Genomic DNA, 18,587 nt, shown 5'->3' with positions numbered 1-18,587 from the left:
CAGCTGAGAAATGTCATATACTGTAGCTCATTTCTCCAGCTGACTTAAAAACCGAACTGAAAGCAAGGAAAATCTTGCAGATTATTGAGCCACGCTGCATGAAATTTTTACCCTGATGAATAGATACTTAATCACACATTCAGGGACATATTTGACATTATGTGACAAAGAACAGGTCAGGTTGAAAAATGCAGGATTCAAGTTGACTTTTATCTGAAATGACTCAGTCCAATGAAGAGTCAGACATGAAAAGGCAGAAATAACTAACACTGATGAAAACAAATGTATGATTTACATGTTTTTATTCTGTCGATATAGTGTGTTGAGTCAACATTTCTTGCGCTTTTTCTGCCAGTTGGTTACTTTGAATTTTTTTTTTATTCAGAATTATATATCAGTTATAAGGTACAATCTTTATCTCTGTTTTCTGCGCAAGTCACTTCAGTTTTCTTTGTAGCAACACTTCAATGCTAACACAGTAGTTAGTAGTACTTCAATGCCATTCTCCATTGCTTATGTCTGTCTTAAGTCTTTCAACATTTTGACCTCCTTTTGTGCTGTCCTTGATTTTCTGCAGTCTTCACCTAACTTTTTATGGTGACACTTAACTGCATGGTGTGGCTCATTCTTCTTCCCTTATTTGAGTTACGTTTTTAAATGTAGGACTTTATAAATAGAGTTTTTCAGCACTCTGGTATTGTTCCTTTTACTTAAGTTAACAGACGAAATCCTTCTTTCATTACTGGTAGTTAATTTAAGGTATCTCTTTGTGTTGAATTTGGAAATATAAAGACTGCTCAGTGACACTGGAAACAAAGATTACATTAAATGAATCTTTATAAACAATACTACATTTATTTAACAGTAGAATAAGGTAACTTTGCAGAGTCTACATTGATGTAGGTTTTAATATTGGTGATGAGTAGAAGTCCGGGCCTGATCAGGATTTTTTTAAGTATTACCCAGCAGCAGGGGCGATTCTAGGATTGGATGTTTAGGGTTGCTGAGCTGGGCAAGATACATTTCACTGTTTTGTACATTTTAATGCAATTTCATTCCCACATTTGTGAAAGAAAAGTATAACACTTTTTGGGAAAGTCTGTGACTAAACCATCAAATCTGATAAAGGTGATTTAAATGCTGAGCCACAGCAAAAGAGAATTGGATTGGAATCATAACAGAAACATACGGTAACCATAATTTCTTGGGAAAGACAACTCATTTATATACAGCAGCTCCTCAACATATACAGTATGTATGTTTCTGGAGTAAACCAGCCCCCTATAGTGAGTACCAAAAATACCAAAAATTGACATTGGAGTTATTTTTTGGACTTTCATTTGAAATGCAATGCACAGCATGTAAAACGCAGTGGAGCTGCTGTATTCTTGTTGTTCAAATTTTACATTTCAACCAAGTACTGTATGGTTTTGAAACTTTTCTAGCTTGTTAAAAAGGACATACAGTAACAAAAAAACAAAAAAAAATCTCAACTTTTAGGTGTGCTGGGATTCAATTTAGAGGTGCTTCAGCATCCCCAACAATCATCTGTCTTCCAGTAGCACCTACACTGTTCTCACGTTACTTTCATGTTGTCTGAATTAGCAAAGAGATGAAATCCTGTCTCCAGCAGTGACATGAAGTGAGACGAGAAGCTATCAGGAGTATTAGTCAGCATATATTTTGAATGGTAGTTAAGAAGATTTGATAGATTATAGTCCAAGAGAATCTCTTAACTCCTGTGTGGACATTTTCACCTTGTCTTTGCCCAAAAGGTCACCCAGCCCGAGCTCGTCCTTTTCACAGCAGTCATGGAGCGAGAAGAAGTTCACAAACACCTCCGCTAAGAGAAAATGTGGAAACAAAGATAAACCTTTTAGTGACCTTCCTGCACATCGGACAATCTTTCCGAGCACCGGTGCACAGACCATCACGCCTTGTGTGCCCTCCGAGAAGTACACAGTAATCAAGGGAAAATTGAAGAGGTGGAGGTAGACACCGGTTCAATTCCATGGATAGAGTGAAAAAATGTGTGTGAGTATGTGAGAATGTTTGTGGGGAGAATACGCCACCTGCAGTGGGAACAAAAAAAACCACAGCATCAAAACAACTTTGAGATTTACACAGATGGTCAAAATAAACTGTTATAACGTCGATTTTCATTTGTGGAGTTATTTAATGGATCCTGCTAAAAGACGACAAGCATTTTAAACGTTCCTGTTTCCCTTTATATCAGCTGTTTAACATTTTCTGGACAAACTTTTATTTAAGACAGCCTGTGTTAAAATGAATGAAGCAGGGGATGATATTTTATCCATTAAAAAAATAAAACACAAGTCTGTATTCAAAATAAGAAATATATAAACTAATCAGTGTATAATCAAAGTGTGGAATTTATTACAAATGTATGAAAATATCAATATTTTTTTGATTTGTAAATACTGTAAAGAGATATTATCTATCCATGTATTTATGTTTATTTTAAGAATTGCCTTCAAAGGCAATATGTTCTAAAAATATTTAGTGCAAACTTTTTTTACTATATTCTTGCTTCCAATTTTTTAAAATTTCTTTGTGTATGAATTTAACCTTTGACCTTATAACAATACGTATAAGAATTTCTAACATTTCAAATCCTTAAATCAGGATGATGAGAGTAGAATGTTTGCAGGGTTTAGTGAATGTGTCCACACCCTTCATCCACAAGGGGGAGCCTTTGAACAACAATCAGCTCCTCTGCTCAGAGATGTTGCAGCATCACACAGACACGTGGATTCAGGGAAAAAAGTGTCTCTGGACCAATCGATCACTGTGGAGGAACATTTCCTAACATGTGCAGTCAGAGGCTTCGACAGAGAAAAAAACACTGGTTATTAAAAAACTCCCCCTTTTTTCTGTTAGGCAATACAATCTTATTTGAGTGTTATAAACATGACTTTTAAAAAAAAAGGTATATTTTACAACCCCAAAAGTAGGAAAGTAATAGTTGGTAGACTATAATTAAGTTCTTGAAACAGCTGAACCTTTCCAAAAGAGTGGTTTGTGTTAGTTGGTCAACTTTGACTCCAGAAAAAAACGTATCTACATCAAAAAGAGGCTGCATATTCAAAATTGTGAACTTCCTGAGTGAATGGTCTGGTTCTGTTGTCCCCCTGACCCCTGCAATGTGCCTACTAGGGGACAGATCCCAAATACCAACTATCGAAAAGAACATTTTCTGTTATCATGGTGGGCCTAGTTACAGATTTAAGAGTTATTCTAAGACATTGTAAAAAAACAGCTGTGTCTCCTAATCTGAGGGAATGGATGGATGCAAGGGTAGAGATGGCGTCCTACGAGTCTATGATTTGCAGACTGAAGGGCAACATGGAGGACAGGACGAGCCCCTGGGAACTTTTTTGGAAATATTCAAAAACTGATAAAAACACTGGAACTAGAGACTAAATGCAGTACACTTTTATTTAACCCTCCTGTTATGTTCGTTTCTCTGGAACAGCAATAATGTTCCTAGGTCAATTTGACCCAGGGCATATTCAATTATCCAAAAGTGTCAGAACCCCAAAAAATCCCAACAGACATTTTTTGAAATCTAATATTTAACTCCATTACTAACCATTTAAATCAAGATATAGTCCACTGGTGTTCTTTAATTCTCACAGATCATGGTTTAATGAGGATAACTCACTTGTTTTTCATTAAAATTAATGTTAAAACTTTTTTATGTACATTGTAAAGCCCTAAATATAAACACAATAGTTTCACATGACCTAGATTTTTGTTTATTTTACTTTACATTTTGATTTTTGATTTTTTTATGAAGTGACGTTGATAAGTTAACTCGACACCTCTTCTGTCACATGCTGCCCAGATTTTTATATTGCATTTAGCTGGTTTAGAAGGCATATATTACCTATAATAGACTTTAAAATGGGTCAATTTGACCCCCAACATAACAGGAAGGTTAATGGACTGGATTTCTTATATTTGGATTTCTTTTAATAAGTGATTTATTTGTTTTGATTGTCTAATCTCATTTTTTATATGACATGTCAGAGTATTTCCACGCCCAAACAACACTCAGTCTTTGAAAACACCCTGTACTTGTTTATTAAAAAATCAATAAAAAAATTTAAATGACAAAAAGAGGCTGCATTATTTAATCTCTGGGGTATTCTTTTTTTTTTTTTTTTAAGTTTTAAGGAAAGTCCACTATGGTTTAAAAATGTGTCATGCTGTATGTTTGAAATTAAGAAAATGTAAGAATACAAACATTTAAAAACATGCCAGAGAAGTAAGAATAATTCAGACTGTTCAGCACACATATCAATGTATTTTTCAGTCATATGTGATACTTCAGGGTTTTTAAAAAAGATATTGTAGAAGTGTAGCTCAGAAATTAATGTGGAAAAGTTCAAAAACTAACAGTAAAATGTAGTAGCAAGTATGACTAAGTAAAACAAGGTAATGGGAAAAACCCAGAGTAATTTCAAAACTTCACAGGACACCTTTAACTGACCTCACGAGAGCTGATCTCCACACCTAGTCTGGAAAAAAGTATCAAGTTTATCAGATCAGACAACAACAGCCCAAACAAAAGCACACACAACAAAGATTTCTTCATGAAAATTTGACATTTTAATGGAAACTAAAATTGTGAACACTGGAGGTTTTCTTTTTTAATTGACTCTATTACATTGTTTGGAATTTGAGGGTTATTATCATGCTTTAAAAAAGAAGAACATTGTAATGTGACACTTGTTAAATTCAAAAGAAAAATTAAATAAATCAGACTGCTCACTTAAAAATGTAAATGTCAACCTGTAAGACATTTGAGAAAGAAACACTATTGCCTCATTTTTTGGGGAGGAGGGGGGGCAAGAGATGCAAAAGTGATAGAAGGAGGAGCAGAAAAGAAGTATCAACAAGCACGACAGTCATTTGAGATGACAGAGAAACAGAAAGATGACTCGGCACAACAGATCAACTCCTTTCATGACTCAGTCCTGTAAAGACACGATGCCCTTGTTTTCTTAACTCCCCGTATGAGGAATCAAACACTGTACCTTCTCAGGTGTCATTAAAAAACAAAACACAACATAAAAGCCCCCAAAATTAAAACGTTTCCACAAGAGGCAGTTTGAAGGAGGGACAATTTTTTTTAAGTCGAGCACAAACACCGAGTCCAGCATTTCCCATTACAGAAGATTGATTACTGGATGAAGAAGCAGCACTTTCGGTATTTTGTTTTCATCTTTTGAAGATTCCTCCTCCGTCGCACCGTAAAATAACACCCTCAATGTGACATTCAGCTGCTACAGTAGTGACTCTTCAATTCAGATTCTCCAACGAGCTCAGCTTGATGCCAGGGAGCTGCTTAATGACATCATTAAATATGTCCCCTCCCCATGTCTGTCTGTGTCTTTCTGTCTGTGCAGTGGCCGTTCAGTAGCTGAATATCTGAGTAGTGTACCTTTGGCGAAAAAAAGCAGATCCAGAGTTGTTGAACCGCACGTGAACACCTCACTCCCCCCTCACAACAAGATCACTACAAATAAAAAATATATTAACAAGAACTCTGGGACGCTCGCAATTCCATCACAACTACCTGAAGAAATTAATTTAAAGTAATTTGTATAAAATCTGCTGGAAAGGAGTAACTTCAAATATATCAACACAGCGTTACTGGGGTCTACATCAGTCTTAATCAGAACCTAAAATCATCTAAAACTCTTCATAAATGAGACATTTTGATTTTCTGTATCATTTATTCCTTTTAGTCTCATCCTACCTGTGCATCTATGGATAAATTAGGTTACAACTCAAAAATAATACGAACAAAAAAATGCTTTAAAAAGGTGTTAAAACGTCAATTTGTTAAATCAATTATGAGCTACTTCAGACATTAACTTGACAAAAGGACTGCTCATGGGTATACACACCAGCAAGCGGCTTGTCATCCGTCCCATTCAAACAGATTTTGGCTTTAGGTCACACACACATCTGAACACAAGCCGTGAAATATTTCAAACCCTACAAAACACTTTAAAACGCCTCTTGCCTTCAGCTGCGTCCATGTCGTTTAAAAAGAAGAAATCAGGATTAGAACTTGAACAGCGTTGCAAATGTTATAAAAAAAAAAAAAAATGGCACGGATATATGCTAGAAGCAGATTTTTAAACAATCAAAATTGCTGTAAAAATTATTTTTTCACACAGGCACCTGAACATGAATCAACAGGGGTGTGGTGAGGAAGGAGGGGGGTTGAAATATATGAGGAACTTGCATATAATAGGAAGAACCCGACACACACACACACACACACGCACGCACACACACGCACACATGCACACGCGACTAGGCCAAACTTGCAAAACCCGGAAGCCGGCTTTAGCATCCTTGAGGTGATTGCACATCCTGAGGGGGTGGAAATCTTAAAACTCCACATGATCAGGCGTTTTCTGTCTCAACACACCAACAGTCAGTCACTCAAACCCCCCTCCCCTCCCCTCCCCCCTTATCCACCGATGAACCATCTACTCTGCTTCAAGAACCTGTTTTTGGTATGCAGGCTACAATTCTAATAATAGTTCTATCTTTACAGATGCATATTTCACGCAGCCTTTTTGCTTTAATAAGTGCTTGACATAAAGAGGAGCCTTGGGGCGGGAGGATGCAAGATTCTCTGATTTTCCCTGTGCAGGACCATCCACCTTAAAACATGAAGTGGCTAAAATATTCTAAAAAGCTTGTTAAGACTACAGTAACATCACTAACTACTCGCTCTGATCACCCTGTTTACATTTAGAAGCCTAAAGATGCATCACTGTTGATTGATAAATGTGGCTTTTTGTTGAATGAGACCCTGATAATGTCACTTTGTCGTGGATTGTGGGGAAATCAATGCACATTTTTTTGTAATCGACACATTAAAATGTAAATTTGCAAGTAAAAGACACACATAATAAAAAGTCTAAACGCTAACAGGCGATATCTCCTCAAACACCCTTGCTTTCCTCGTCGACCACATCCAATTTTTCTTTTTTTTTTTTTTTTTTTTTTTCCAGAGGGCAGCTTCTGATAACACACTCATCCATCACACTGTACAATGGAAGCCAAAACAAAGCGTCTTTAAATACCAGAGAGCTGACTGAGATTAGACGTGGAAGTTAAATGTCGGGCTGCGCGAACAACTTTCTGCAGTGCTGTCTAATCAGGACACAGTAGAGAGAAGAGTACTTGGTAAAAAAAAAAAAAAAACATACTCTCAACCCGGCAGGGATAAAAACAGCAATAATAAAGCAAGAGGTGCTTCACGATGAACACGAGGGAGACAAATCAACCATCAGAGATTGCAAGAAAATCACAATCTAGTTCACATAGGTAACATGGAGCAATGTGCTTTTTTTTTCTTTAAAAAAAAAAAAAAAAAAGGGCAATAAAAAGGAGAATTTTAGAGCTCAAAATGATGGATGACAGCACCTTGCACGCCATGGCGGCTTCTCTCACACGCAAGTATTTGGTGTTTGGTCATTACATCATGTGAGACTGTAAAATCTGACTCCAATTCAACATTTTCCAATTGAACATTAAAGGACAGGGGCCATTTGGCAAAAAAAAACAAAAAAAAAAAACGATATTTAACATAGTCATGGCTTTATCAACACTACCTGAGTTACATTTAATAATTCTGTATTAATTTTTTTCTGAAAAGTAACAGCCCAGAGCCATTCTTTCGAGGAGTATTTCTTGTCAGTACATATAGATCTCTCTCTAGCAATTAAAAGATAAAAGCAATTAGTTTACATAAAGTGCTATTAATCCACACGTTAACCAAATCAAATCTTTTGAGAAAAGAAACCAGGACAGTTCCTTCGTTACGTTGAATAAACCGATCCGATTTGGAGGTGGTGATGAAAAGTGATGTCACAGCTGGCCAGTTAGCAGTCGTAGCTGATTTGGGCTCCCTAGACTTAATTAGATCTTTCAGCATGAGCTCCTTTGCACTTAAAAGGTTTGTGCAATAAAACTGACAACGCACCTTGAAACATTTTTGTACGAACAAGCAAACAAACAAACTGCAGGCCACACCAGCGTCTTGGGCGATGATTTCGTAGCTAAACATAACCCATTTTTTCACACAGCGTATGAATCACACGGTGTTATTGCACACTGCTTTGCAAAATGTTAAATGTTATCCACAGTAAAACAAAGTACAACTCATCTTCACATTTCAACACAGTTTGACAAAGTGGCTAGTCAGGGTGGGGGAGAGAAAAAAAAAAATCTAGATTAGTATTGCGATTTTTTTTTTTGTAGTTGTGTTACTGTTATTTTGGCGTGGCGATGAAGAGCGACCTCTGACTCGTTCATTACCACCAGTAAACATGCAGGATATACAATGCCATAAGACAGAAAAGTAAAAGACCCAACGCTGAGTCAGAAAACAAAATAAAATCTAAGTTGTAAAATGCAACACATGTTCCTTTGACAAGAGGAATTGAACAGTTTGTACACAGACAGCTATGCAGGCAAAATAATCTGTATGAACATCCTGAGTCTTGCTGCTGAACAATGAGCAGAAGACCTTGTTGGTTATCTTGCTTAAAAATGTCACTCGACCCATGATTCATACATAGAAAGATGTATGAATCTGAATTCTGGGATAGTCTCCACTGACCTCTTCACGATGTGTATGAAATGTATGAAAAGCTTTGACATTAAAAGGTTTTGCCTTTCGCAGAGACCTGACTTTGAAACTCTTTAGCGCTCCTATAATAAACGATGAAATGAAGGGGCGCAGCTTTCCTTCAATTTGGGCACATTTGTACCTGTGCTCTGGGGTCATACTGCAGTGCGGATTAACACTCATCACATTAGGTCAGACAAAATGGTACAAAAAGAAAAGCAAGCATTTAATTTTAGGGCTCTGATTCCCCCTAAAGGATTTAAGACAAGGTTCTCCCTTCCTGAATGGGGCCTCACCTACGAGTTTTCACTTAACTTACAGTTTAACTGAACTCCAAAGATCTTTAGTCCACAACTTCAAGGCATTCTTTGCAAAGTGTGTTCTCCTGTCTTACACCATGAATTCAAGCTTTCACACACGTGTATGTATAACGTCTAACGTATCTACAATGAACTCATTTCAACGCGTGAAGAAAGAAAATGACCGAGGCATCCCTTAGTCAGACCGACGGCTGCCAAAGTTCAACAGGATAAAGGCTTAGGGAGGTGCAATCCACGGCACCTTCCTTTGTTGAACTTGGAACATCTTCCCAAAAGAGCCATGAGACAAGCGACAATCACAGCTCCAAAGTTTTGCAGGTGTCTGTTTTTATCGTGTCGGAGAGGCACCAATCAGCTCCTTGAATGTCCCTCCAGAGTGTGCGCGCGTTTGTCTGATGCCCCTCCGAGGAAGTCCGTTATTCCACCTGCGATTCCAAGGAAAATCTGCCATGCTATACTATCAATGTTTTCACAGTCGTCACTTTATCTCTACAACAGGATTTATGATTTCCAAGGTAGATAACCGCAGCACCCAGAAGAGAAGAAGGTAAGTACTGTTGACCCTCTGCCTCACTGATCAGGTCCATCCTTGGTCTCATCATAAACCACTACTCTTTTTGGATCTGCAGCAGATGTGGAGAAAGGAATAAAATGGTTAGATTATTCTTAACTTGATGTTGTACATGTGTCGCCCTGATTTAAATACAAAATCAACTTTATGGAAAATTGACTCGGGCAGCATAGCAAGTTACTTCACTTGTATTCCACATTTGGCAGCTTTTTTATAAAGACAGTTTTTAACCCTCCTGTTATGTTGTGGGTCAAATTGACCCTTTTTAAAGTCTATTTTAAGCGATATATGCCTTCAAAACCAGCTAAATGCAGCATAAAAATCTGGACAGAAGAGGAGTCGTATTAATATATCAACATCACTTCATAAAAAAGAAAAAAAAAAAAAAGAAAAGAAAAAATTCAAAATTTTAAATAAAATAAACAAAAATCTATGTCATGTAAAAGTAATGTATTTATATTTAGGTCTTTCTAATGAACATTAAAAAAAAGTTTTAACATTAATTTCAATGAAAAAGGAGCGAGTTATCCTCATTGAACCATGATCTGTCAGAGTTAAGGAACACCAAAGAACCAAATCTTGATTTAAATGGTAAAAATGGAGTTAAAAATTAGATTTAAAAAAAAAATGTGCATTGGGATTTTTTGGGGTTCTCTCACTTTTGGATAATTGAATATGCCCCGGCTCAAATTGACCCAGGAACATTATTGCTGTTCCAGGGAAACGAACATAACAGGAGGGTTAAGACATGCTTTTATTTTCGTATTTCATACCTCACAATCATTTCGGTGTACTAAAATTTGCATACCTCTAAATGGTTTTCAGATAACCCTGAACTCATGATATCTCTGCTAGTGGTTGAATATTGAACCTCAAACATTCTTGAACTCATGTCTGTTGATATCCACAGCCTGTCTGAAATATTCACTGTTTTTCACTTGCCAGCTGGCATGGCTGCAGTAGCACAGGATATGTCTCACTCAGTAATTCTAACACTCTCTGCTGGTGTTTACCTCAGGTTGCTTATGTTTCCACTGTTTAGTAATAAAACAAATGTGGCCTTTTGTCCAACAAAGATGTTAAGAGCTGTTAGGTGATGTTACTCAGCGAGGTATCTAGCAAAATGTCCTCCAGAGGCATGTTCGGGGCTGTAATGCAACCTTTGTGAACATGCGACTGCTTAGTTATATTCAGGCATGTCCTGGAGTTGACTACACAAGATTCAAGATCTTTGGAGCGAGTAATGGTAATCTCTGAACTAAAAGTCAGTTGATAGATGCATATGATCATAATAAGTTCATTGTGATTAAAAAAAAATGTAGGATTTGTTCATTTATTCATCTAAAAAGGACATACTCGATTAATCAGAACTCAATAACTAGAAAGCATCAAAATGTCAATCTGTGAATGGATTCATTCATGTATAAAGCTCAGCTTAGGTCCTCTCTGTTTTGATGTTGACTATCTGATGCAAGTGAGGAATACAAAGCACAGCTTTTAAGAAGACCTGTATGCAGACCATGTTTTATGTTACAAACTCTGCAAATATTAGAGCTTAAATATTAAGGTGTTTTGTAAATTTAGGTAAACACAATGCTTTTGGTTCTGCACATTTATGACTTTAAAAGGTACTTTAAGTTTGACCTCCCTCCCGTTATAAAAATGTTAAACTTGCACATTTCATCATTTTTTTTTACCCTCATGTTTATCAAGCTCTTTCATTTCAAGGTCTAATTCTTGTCAAGGAAATCAGAACTGACTTCACATTTCTAGGAAGAGAGGTAAGGAAAAATGAGATCTAAAAAGGTGTGGCTTACCTTGTTTTTGCAAGTTGAAAATGTATTCCATTTCTGTAAGGCAGGAAAAACACAGAAAGTCAACATCTGCAACAATTTTTACAACATTCTTTCTTTTCCAGAAAATGCAACACTGAATTCAAAAGTAATAAAGTCATACCTACCTCATCAAATCTCCTCAGACTTGATGTTACGTAAAGTTATAATCCGTAAGATTTTCAAAAAGGTTAACCCCAGCTTTGGAACTATTGCAATTCTTCTACATATTATGTTGCAGACTTATTTGTTAGCTTTTTTTGGGGGGGGAAATATTGGGAAGTCTTTACAGGAAATGATGCCGCAGATCATCTTACATTACTGATTGCAACTGTACCTAATCAACATCAGCCCGACTGATAATGTTACACTCCCCTCATTCAATTCAGAGCTGTAAAAGTCCCACTGCTGTCGTGACCCAAACTGTTCCTTGTATTTTGTTTGATATAGATAACATTCAATTGCATACATACCTGCAACACAGATAAAACTTAATGCTTTCTTTTAAATTCTGTTATAAATATCATGTTTGGAATTTTTTGCAAAGACATAATGTCCGAATAATTGAAGACGGTGCGGTTCGCTGTTAAGATTATCAGTCATAGGCTACAGGCAGTGCTTTAACTTCTTTAAGGATGACAGCATCATGCTGTCATGCAAAAAATGCTCATGCCTTGCACAACAAGAAATCAAACTGGAAACATATCCACTTGTTTACAGAAACGCCAAGTTCTGAGATATGGCTAATATGCAGTCATTCATTTTTATTTTTTCCCCCAACTTTATATTGTTATTGCATATTGTATATTTTTCTCATATTAAACAGCCCTTGTTAAAATCCTTGTGCAGCAGCCTTTGCTGTTATCATCAATAATCACCAGTGTCATCAAAGCAACCAGGGAATCAAATCTTTAGGATTACAACCCAACAGGCTACACATATGAATGAGAAAAAATAGAAGAAAAGGTCAAAATTACCTTTAGTGTGATAAGTGACAGCAGCTTTAATGTCAAAGGATCCCCAGCTACACCTTCTGCCAATGTCTTTCGAGTGGGCCTGCTCTTTAGACGAGCCAAACAACAGAGTGGTTAGCTGGCCCTGTGCAGGCTTAGCACCGTTGTCTTTACTGGGGGCTGACACAGCACCCTTGCCCTCAACTTTTGTCTTTTCCTGGCCACATGAAGTCAGCTTGTTCTCCTCCTCACTCATCACACAAGCAGGAGAACAAATATTAGACAGACTGCAAGGTGCACGAGTCCTTTTCTCTGGGTCCTGAGCCAAAGTGCCAGGCTCCAAGAATGATGGGGTGACATCAAAGCAGGGTTGGGCAGCTTTGGCTGGATCAGCCTGACACTCGCTTTGAGATGTGACCACAGTAGTTTTGTCCTCTGTGGGCACCTGGCCACCTCCTCCTTCTGGGCCCAAGTTGGGCTCATTGATGAAGGAAAGCCCCCACTGATTCTGGAAGATATCTCCCAAGGCTTTCTGATTTGTCTGAGCAGCCGGCGGGTCAAGGTGACGAGCACTAGGGAGCACAGGTTGCATATTTAAAGGGTAAATTAAAAGAGTACACTTTCTAAGCTCATATGCTTCTCCATCTATGGGACTAGTTGTAGAGCTACAGTTACTTTCCAAAGGAGATGCTACATTCTCGCCACTTGGGATAGATGGGGCTGGTGAAATACTACTAGCAGCAGGAGCAAAGAAGGTACCCACTGATGGGCAGCCGTTGCCATTTCCAGAAACAGGGCCATTAGTAAAGCTAGCTGAGGTGATAGTTTTCATAGCAGACATAGGGACCTGTGACAGTCTAACAGGAGGAGGCAGTGCCTCTCCTCCACCTTGAGCTACTTTGTTGAGGTTTTCTTTTACTTTACTTGCATAACTGATCTTGGGAACAATTTTAGCACTGCTATTGTCCACAGGAAATACTGGAGGGGGCTTGAACAAAGTCCATGAGTCCTCTTTTGAAGGTGAGGAAAGCTTGGCTTTGTGCCTGTCCTCAGTTTTTTTACCAAAGGTGCCAACAGTTTTGCCATCAGAGTTTTTCCTCTGAGATTCACCCATTGAAGCCTCAGAGGCAGCAGCCCGCCTAGCTGCGGACTGAGCTTCTACTTTACTGGCAGCTCTAAAGCCATCAAGTCTGGAAGTCACTCCCTTCTCGCTTGTGTCAAGATTAAAAGCCCCGTGTTCCTGTGTAGTGTTGCCCTGCTGCATGTCTTTCTCCTTTTCTCTTATCACATTGTCAGAGTTCTTGGCATTGTTACATCTGGCCTTGCGTTTCTTCGGAGTAGTGTATCCACCTTCTGAGCCACTGCCATCATTGTCCTTGCTAGAATAACCATTTGTAATCAAGCCACAGTTTACTATGCCATTTTGAAGCAAAACAGAGTCTTTCTTATCCAAGGGTTGGCCCTCATGATGATTCAATTCCAGGGACTTGTCCTTGTCATTTTTAAGGTCCATATTCTTCTTATGGTCCAGTCCTTTGCTGCTCACTTTTGGAACAGTCGTGTGCAGCTTTTGTGATGACTTCGGCTTCACATTTGGATTACACGTGTGTCTGTTACCATTGCTGTTGGGGGTTTGCAACATACCAACAGTATCAGACAGATGTGGATTCTTGTCCCCCTCCTCCTCACTGATGTTTACTTTTTTAGTGCCTAAAAAAGGGAAACACAATTAGTTTATAGTGTTCATTGAAGACTTTAACCAGCTTTCTAACTAACTAGCAGAAAACTGTTCTAAATACCAGGACGTGTCCAATAAAATGTCCATAAGAATTCATATAAAAATAGTCTGGGGTACGATGCAAAATTATAGTTATGTATTTTATGTGCAATGATGAGCACTTAATTTCATAAAACCAGAAAAATTTTGTTAGCCTTCAATTAAGAAAATTATACCAATAAATCAACGTCAGAATATCTACAATGACATTTTTACACCCCCATCCACACAGACTTGAAAAGGGTTTAATCTGCAACCCAAAAATATGCACAGTCAAATGAATGAAAATCTATTAGATTTTCTAAAAGTGAACTATCTCAGATACATTACAACAACTGTCATTGTTAGTCAGGAAGACATGAATTGTCAGAGTGAGAGTGCAAATTCAGTATCCCTGTATGTGACTGGTTATGAATCAATATTGTTTGTTCTTGAGGATGCATGAGCCAATATCAGCACAGTTGTAGCAGGACATAAATGCAAAGTTCACAGCAGCATTAATGAAACACGGTTTGGATTGCCAGTGAACCACAAATTAGTGATGTAAGAGATGTGCCGAAGCTTCGAAGCGTGTGTCAAGTATTTGAGGGGGCGTTTCCGCGAAGCGCGCATTGAGGCTTGCTTCACTGAGGGGAGGGGCCGAAAATAATGACGTTTGAAGCCTCGCGAGCCGCCTGTACCACGTGACTGATTCAGGAACCGGTTCGCGGGTTAGGTGCAATTCATCGAGAATCCGCTTGAGGCTGGCTGCAGAAACACCGGAAACCACATACACACCAATTCAAAAAAAGACGATCTTTGCAGCATTAATAAACAGGTTTACAGCCTGGTTCAAAAAACAGCTTAGCTCTATGTAGCTAATATATTAACGAAGATATTAAGATTACGAGCATTTGCCCAAATAAGGACATGACTGACTTGACTCCCGGACGGGATTACATAGCTGTTGGCTAGGAGGCTCAAACTCCACCTCTTTACGTCACACTCTGCCTGGTTGAGTTCTGCATTTCCAATATGGCTGCCGCTGTCATTTGGCTTCAAAATAGCGCTCAGGAACAGATGGGTGATGTCACGGATAACACGTCCATATTTTATACAGTCTATAATCAGCACATAGGGGCTTCTGCACACTGCCTTGCTTTTCTGATCGATGATTTACATGCAAACGTGTTGACATGGTTGCAAGATAGGGTTGCCAACTGTCCCGTATTAGCCGGGACATCCCGTATATTGGGCTAAATTGGTTTGTTTCATACAGGACCCTCAATTGTCCCGTATGTTGACTATTAACTCTTGTAAATACAGCAGACTGCACTCTACAGAATCATAGATCAGATAAAAACCACAGTGGATCATGTACCAATCACACCTGCAAAAAAAGGGTGGAGAGGATTTTCTCTCTGATGGCAATTAAATGGTCAGACTAATAGAAACAGATGCAGCACAGAGTTGATCAAGAATGAACTTCAAATATCTGTAAACTGTGACTTGTCATGTAAGGACTTCTCTCTGGCTGTGCAAAAGGACAAAAGACTGCTTGAGGCAGCACAAAGTATCCATGGAAAAAGTAAATTTGGTGAGTCATACTCCTCTTTAACATTAAATTTTTCTATTTCCTGTTTTTTGATATAAAGAGCCAAATTGTGGTTTCATTGAGGTTCATTCATACGAGGTTACATACTGATACAGTAAGGATTAAAAGGGAATATACACACTTTCTGCATTTCCAGTTGAATCAGAATATGAATGCTGAATTCACACATCATGCTCACACCACCATGGCACCGTGCACCTGTTTAGTAGTGAGAAAGTTGGCAACCCTATATATGACTGATGATAAAAAATGTCTGTGCAGCTGCAGCAAACCATATTTTTTAACAAGTGGTCCTAATCGAGTCGCTGCGTGGCTTTACGTTGACTGGACAACATGCAACAGGCCTGTCAGATGAAGCTAGCGTTAGCTTAATGTCAACTAGCTAGCGACTGGTCTGCGACTAACACGCCCTGAATGGAGACTACTCGTTGTTTGAGCTGTAACACCGACCACTAGTAGAAGCGAAGTAAGCTCGGGATGATCACACAACGACATACCAGTTCTCCAGTGTACAAAAACCTTAGCTAGCTGGTGAATGTAGCCTAGGATATTGTAACATGGCCGACAGGAAATGGCAGCTCAGAACATTCCAGTGGAGCCGGCTCGTTTTCCCTAAACTGGACACAAGCATGCAGAAAATGAATAAAGCTTTGTCTACAGTCGACGGCGAAACCTCCAGCACACATACACGAATCAAGTTGTAACACATTGTTGTAAGAGCTGGGTTCCCAACATGATTTTAGCAACAATTAGCTGGAGAAAAACGGGTGTTGAAACCGGCGCACAAGGTCAATCCCCGATATGTCAAAGCAGCAGCAGCGACAACTGTCACGCAACGTCAGCTAGCCAACCAAGCTAGCTAACCTAACGGTTGGTTTAAAGCTCCGACAGCGGGTAACAAACCAATGAAGAGCTCCCTGGATGCTCATTCCCATTATAACAACCCCGTGCTACAGCATATAGTTCAAGATTGTGAGGCTAAACCTTCTAATCACGGTGGAGTTAGTATAAGTTAGCTAATGCTAGTGGGCTCTTGACATTAGCTGACTAAGGCTAGCAGGCGTTAGCTCACTTTCCCGGATGGCCCGACCTGTTTCTTCGTCTGCGTTTCCTGATGCTGGCGCTGGAAGTGGCTCTGATCATTTTTTACACAAGTAGTATGTTGAATGGAGTTCCTGTCCTCTCCGTGGTGGTGATAGTGCCTGTCTTGTGCCCGATCTTTGGGCTGTTCCTCCATTGAAGTAGTAGGGATGTCGGACTTGTTCAATGTTGGCTCACTGTGTAAAGTACAGGCAGTCCAATCACTACCAGAGTAAAACGGAAGCTATTTGAAGCCTCTGGAAACGTCAGCAGTAAACGTCTAAAAATGGCTCTGTTTTTTGGGTGGTCACCGTCACTACTAAAAAAAAAACCCTGTCTACTATTTGAGCTGAGTAATGCAGGAATTATTTGCAGGACCTTGCAAAAAAATGTTGCCAGATTTTTCACAGTCTCATTGCAGAAGGAAATAACAGACATAAAAAAAGTCTTCTCACTGTGGGCAATCCCGGGGTGGGGTTCGTGTATGAACTGAAATCATATGACCAGAGGCGCTGCCACGTCTCCAGCCAGTGGACACTTTATGCAGGGGTTCTCAATAGTGGTGGGCGTATCGATTCTGTAGTATCATATCAATATATCGATTCTGTGGTATCAATATATCGATTCTCACACACTTCTCATTTGAGTATCGATTGCTCTAATATAATATCAGTACTAATTAATAAATGTGAAATAAAAGCGTATGCGTCTCTTATTATTCTTTTATGGTAACTTGCTCCAAAGTTTTGTACCGAAGAGGCTGTTTTAAATTTCCACTCAGAGAATTTAAGTAAAGGATGTTAATTATTTATGTGTTTTTATAAATTGATTTCATTGTTTAAAAAAAGGCCACCAAAGGATTTGCATATTCAAGTTGTTAAATGTGAAATGAACAGTTTTTGGCATGGGAGTTGTCTTTCAAGCGTTGCATTTTATTTATTTTTTTTAAATCACTGAAAGTATCTGCATCAGTATCAGGTATCGAATTAATTGCCAAAAAAGTATTCTGTATCATATCGAATCATAAAAGTGTTGAATCGCCCAGCACTAGTTCTTAATAGGGGTGTATCGATTCTGTGGGATCAATATATATCGATTCTTACACACTACTCATTTGAGTATCGATTACTCTAATAAAATATCTAAACTAATGAATAAAAGTGTATGCGTCACTGCTGATTCTTTTAGGGTAACTTACTCCAAAAGTTTTGTACCAAAGAGGCTGTTTTATACGGGGCACCGTTTGTTGTGCACACTGAAAATACCTGCAACAATTCTCCAGAACGTCATAACAATATAGAGCCCCTTTTTTTTATCACATTTAGAGGAATATTTGGGATCTTCTTCACATTTAATTTTGTTGTGAAAAATATATTAAGTTAAAATTTTGTTAAATCCAAATGCTAAGCTAAATCTACTCCCAAGTACCCCTAGGGGTACACTTACCCCCATTTCAGAATCACTGCTTTAGTGGAGGGTCCTGGGGAGATAACCCCCACTCCTAAAATGGAAACTTATTGCAAATGCATTCCTTCTGTGTTCAGAGATCTAGAGTTTTGTAATTCTCTCAAGTATATAACCACATATGGAATAAAGGGAGAATGCCAAAGTTCCTGTCATTGTACTGTAATTTACATAACTGCCAAAATAAGCAAAATATAATGGATCTGACAAGGCTTATACTAATTAATAAATCTGAATGTACACTACCAGTCAAAAGTTTGGAAACACCTTCTCATTCAAGAGTTTGTATTTATTTTAATTATTTGAAACA

At 38.4% G+C, this 18,587-nt stretch overlaps 1 protein-coding gene across 1 annotated transcript; it reads right to left on the bottom strand.

Moving 5' to 3' along the window:
* Nucleotides 1-4,612: 4,612 nt before the first annotated feature.
* On the bottom strand, nucleotides 4,613-17,304 carry nufip2 (nuclear FMR1 interacting protein 2). Its single transcript, XM_034683344.1, is given in 5 exon segments — nucleotides 4,613-9,629; nucleotides 11,395-11,427; nucleotides 12,387-14,072; nucleotides 16,806-16,829; nucleotides 16,832-17,304. Coding segments are annotated over 5 exon segments (1,935 nt in total). The 5' UTR covers nucleotides 16,971-17,304; the 3' UTR covers nucleotides 4,613-9,576.
* Nucleotides 17,305-18,587: the final 1,283 nt, after the last annotated feature.

This window comes from Notolabrus celidotus, chromosome 5, assembly GCF_009762535.1.
Source record: "Notolabrus celidotus isolate fNotCel1 chromosome 5, fNotCel1.pri, whole genome shotgun sequence".
Classification (NCBI taxonomy): Eukaryota; Metazoa; Chordata; class Actinopteri; order Labriformes; family Labridae; genus Notolabrus; species Notolabrus celidotus.
This window is presented reverse-complemented; position numbering and strand designations above follow the sequence as displayed.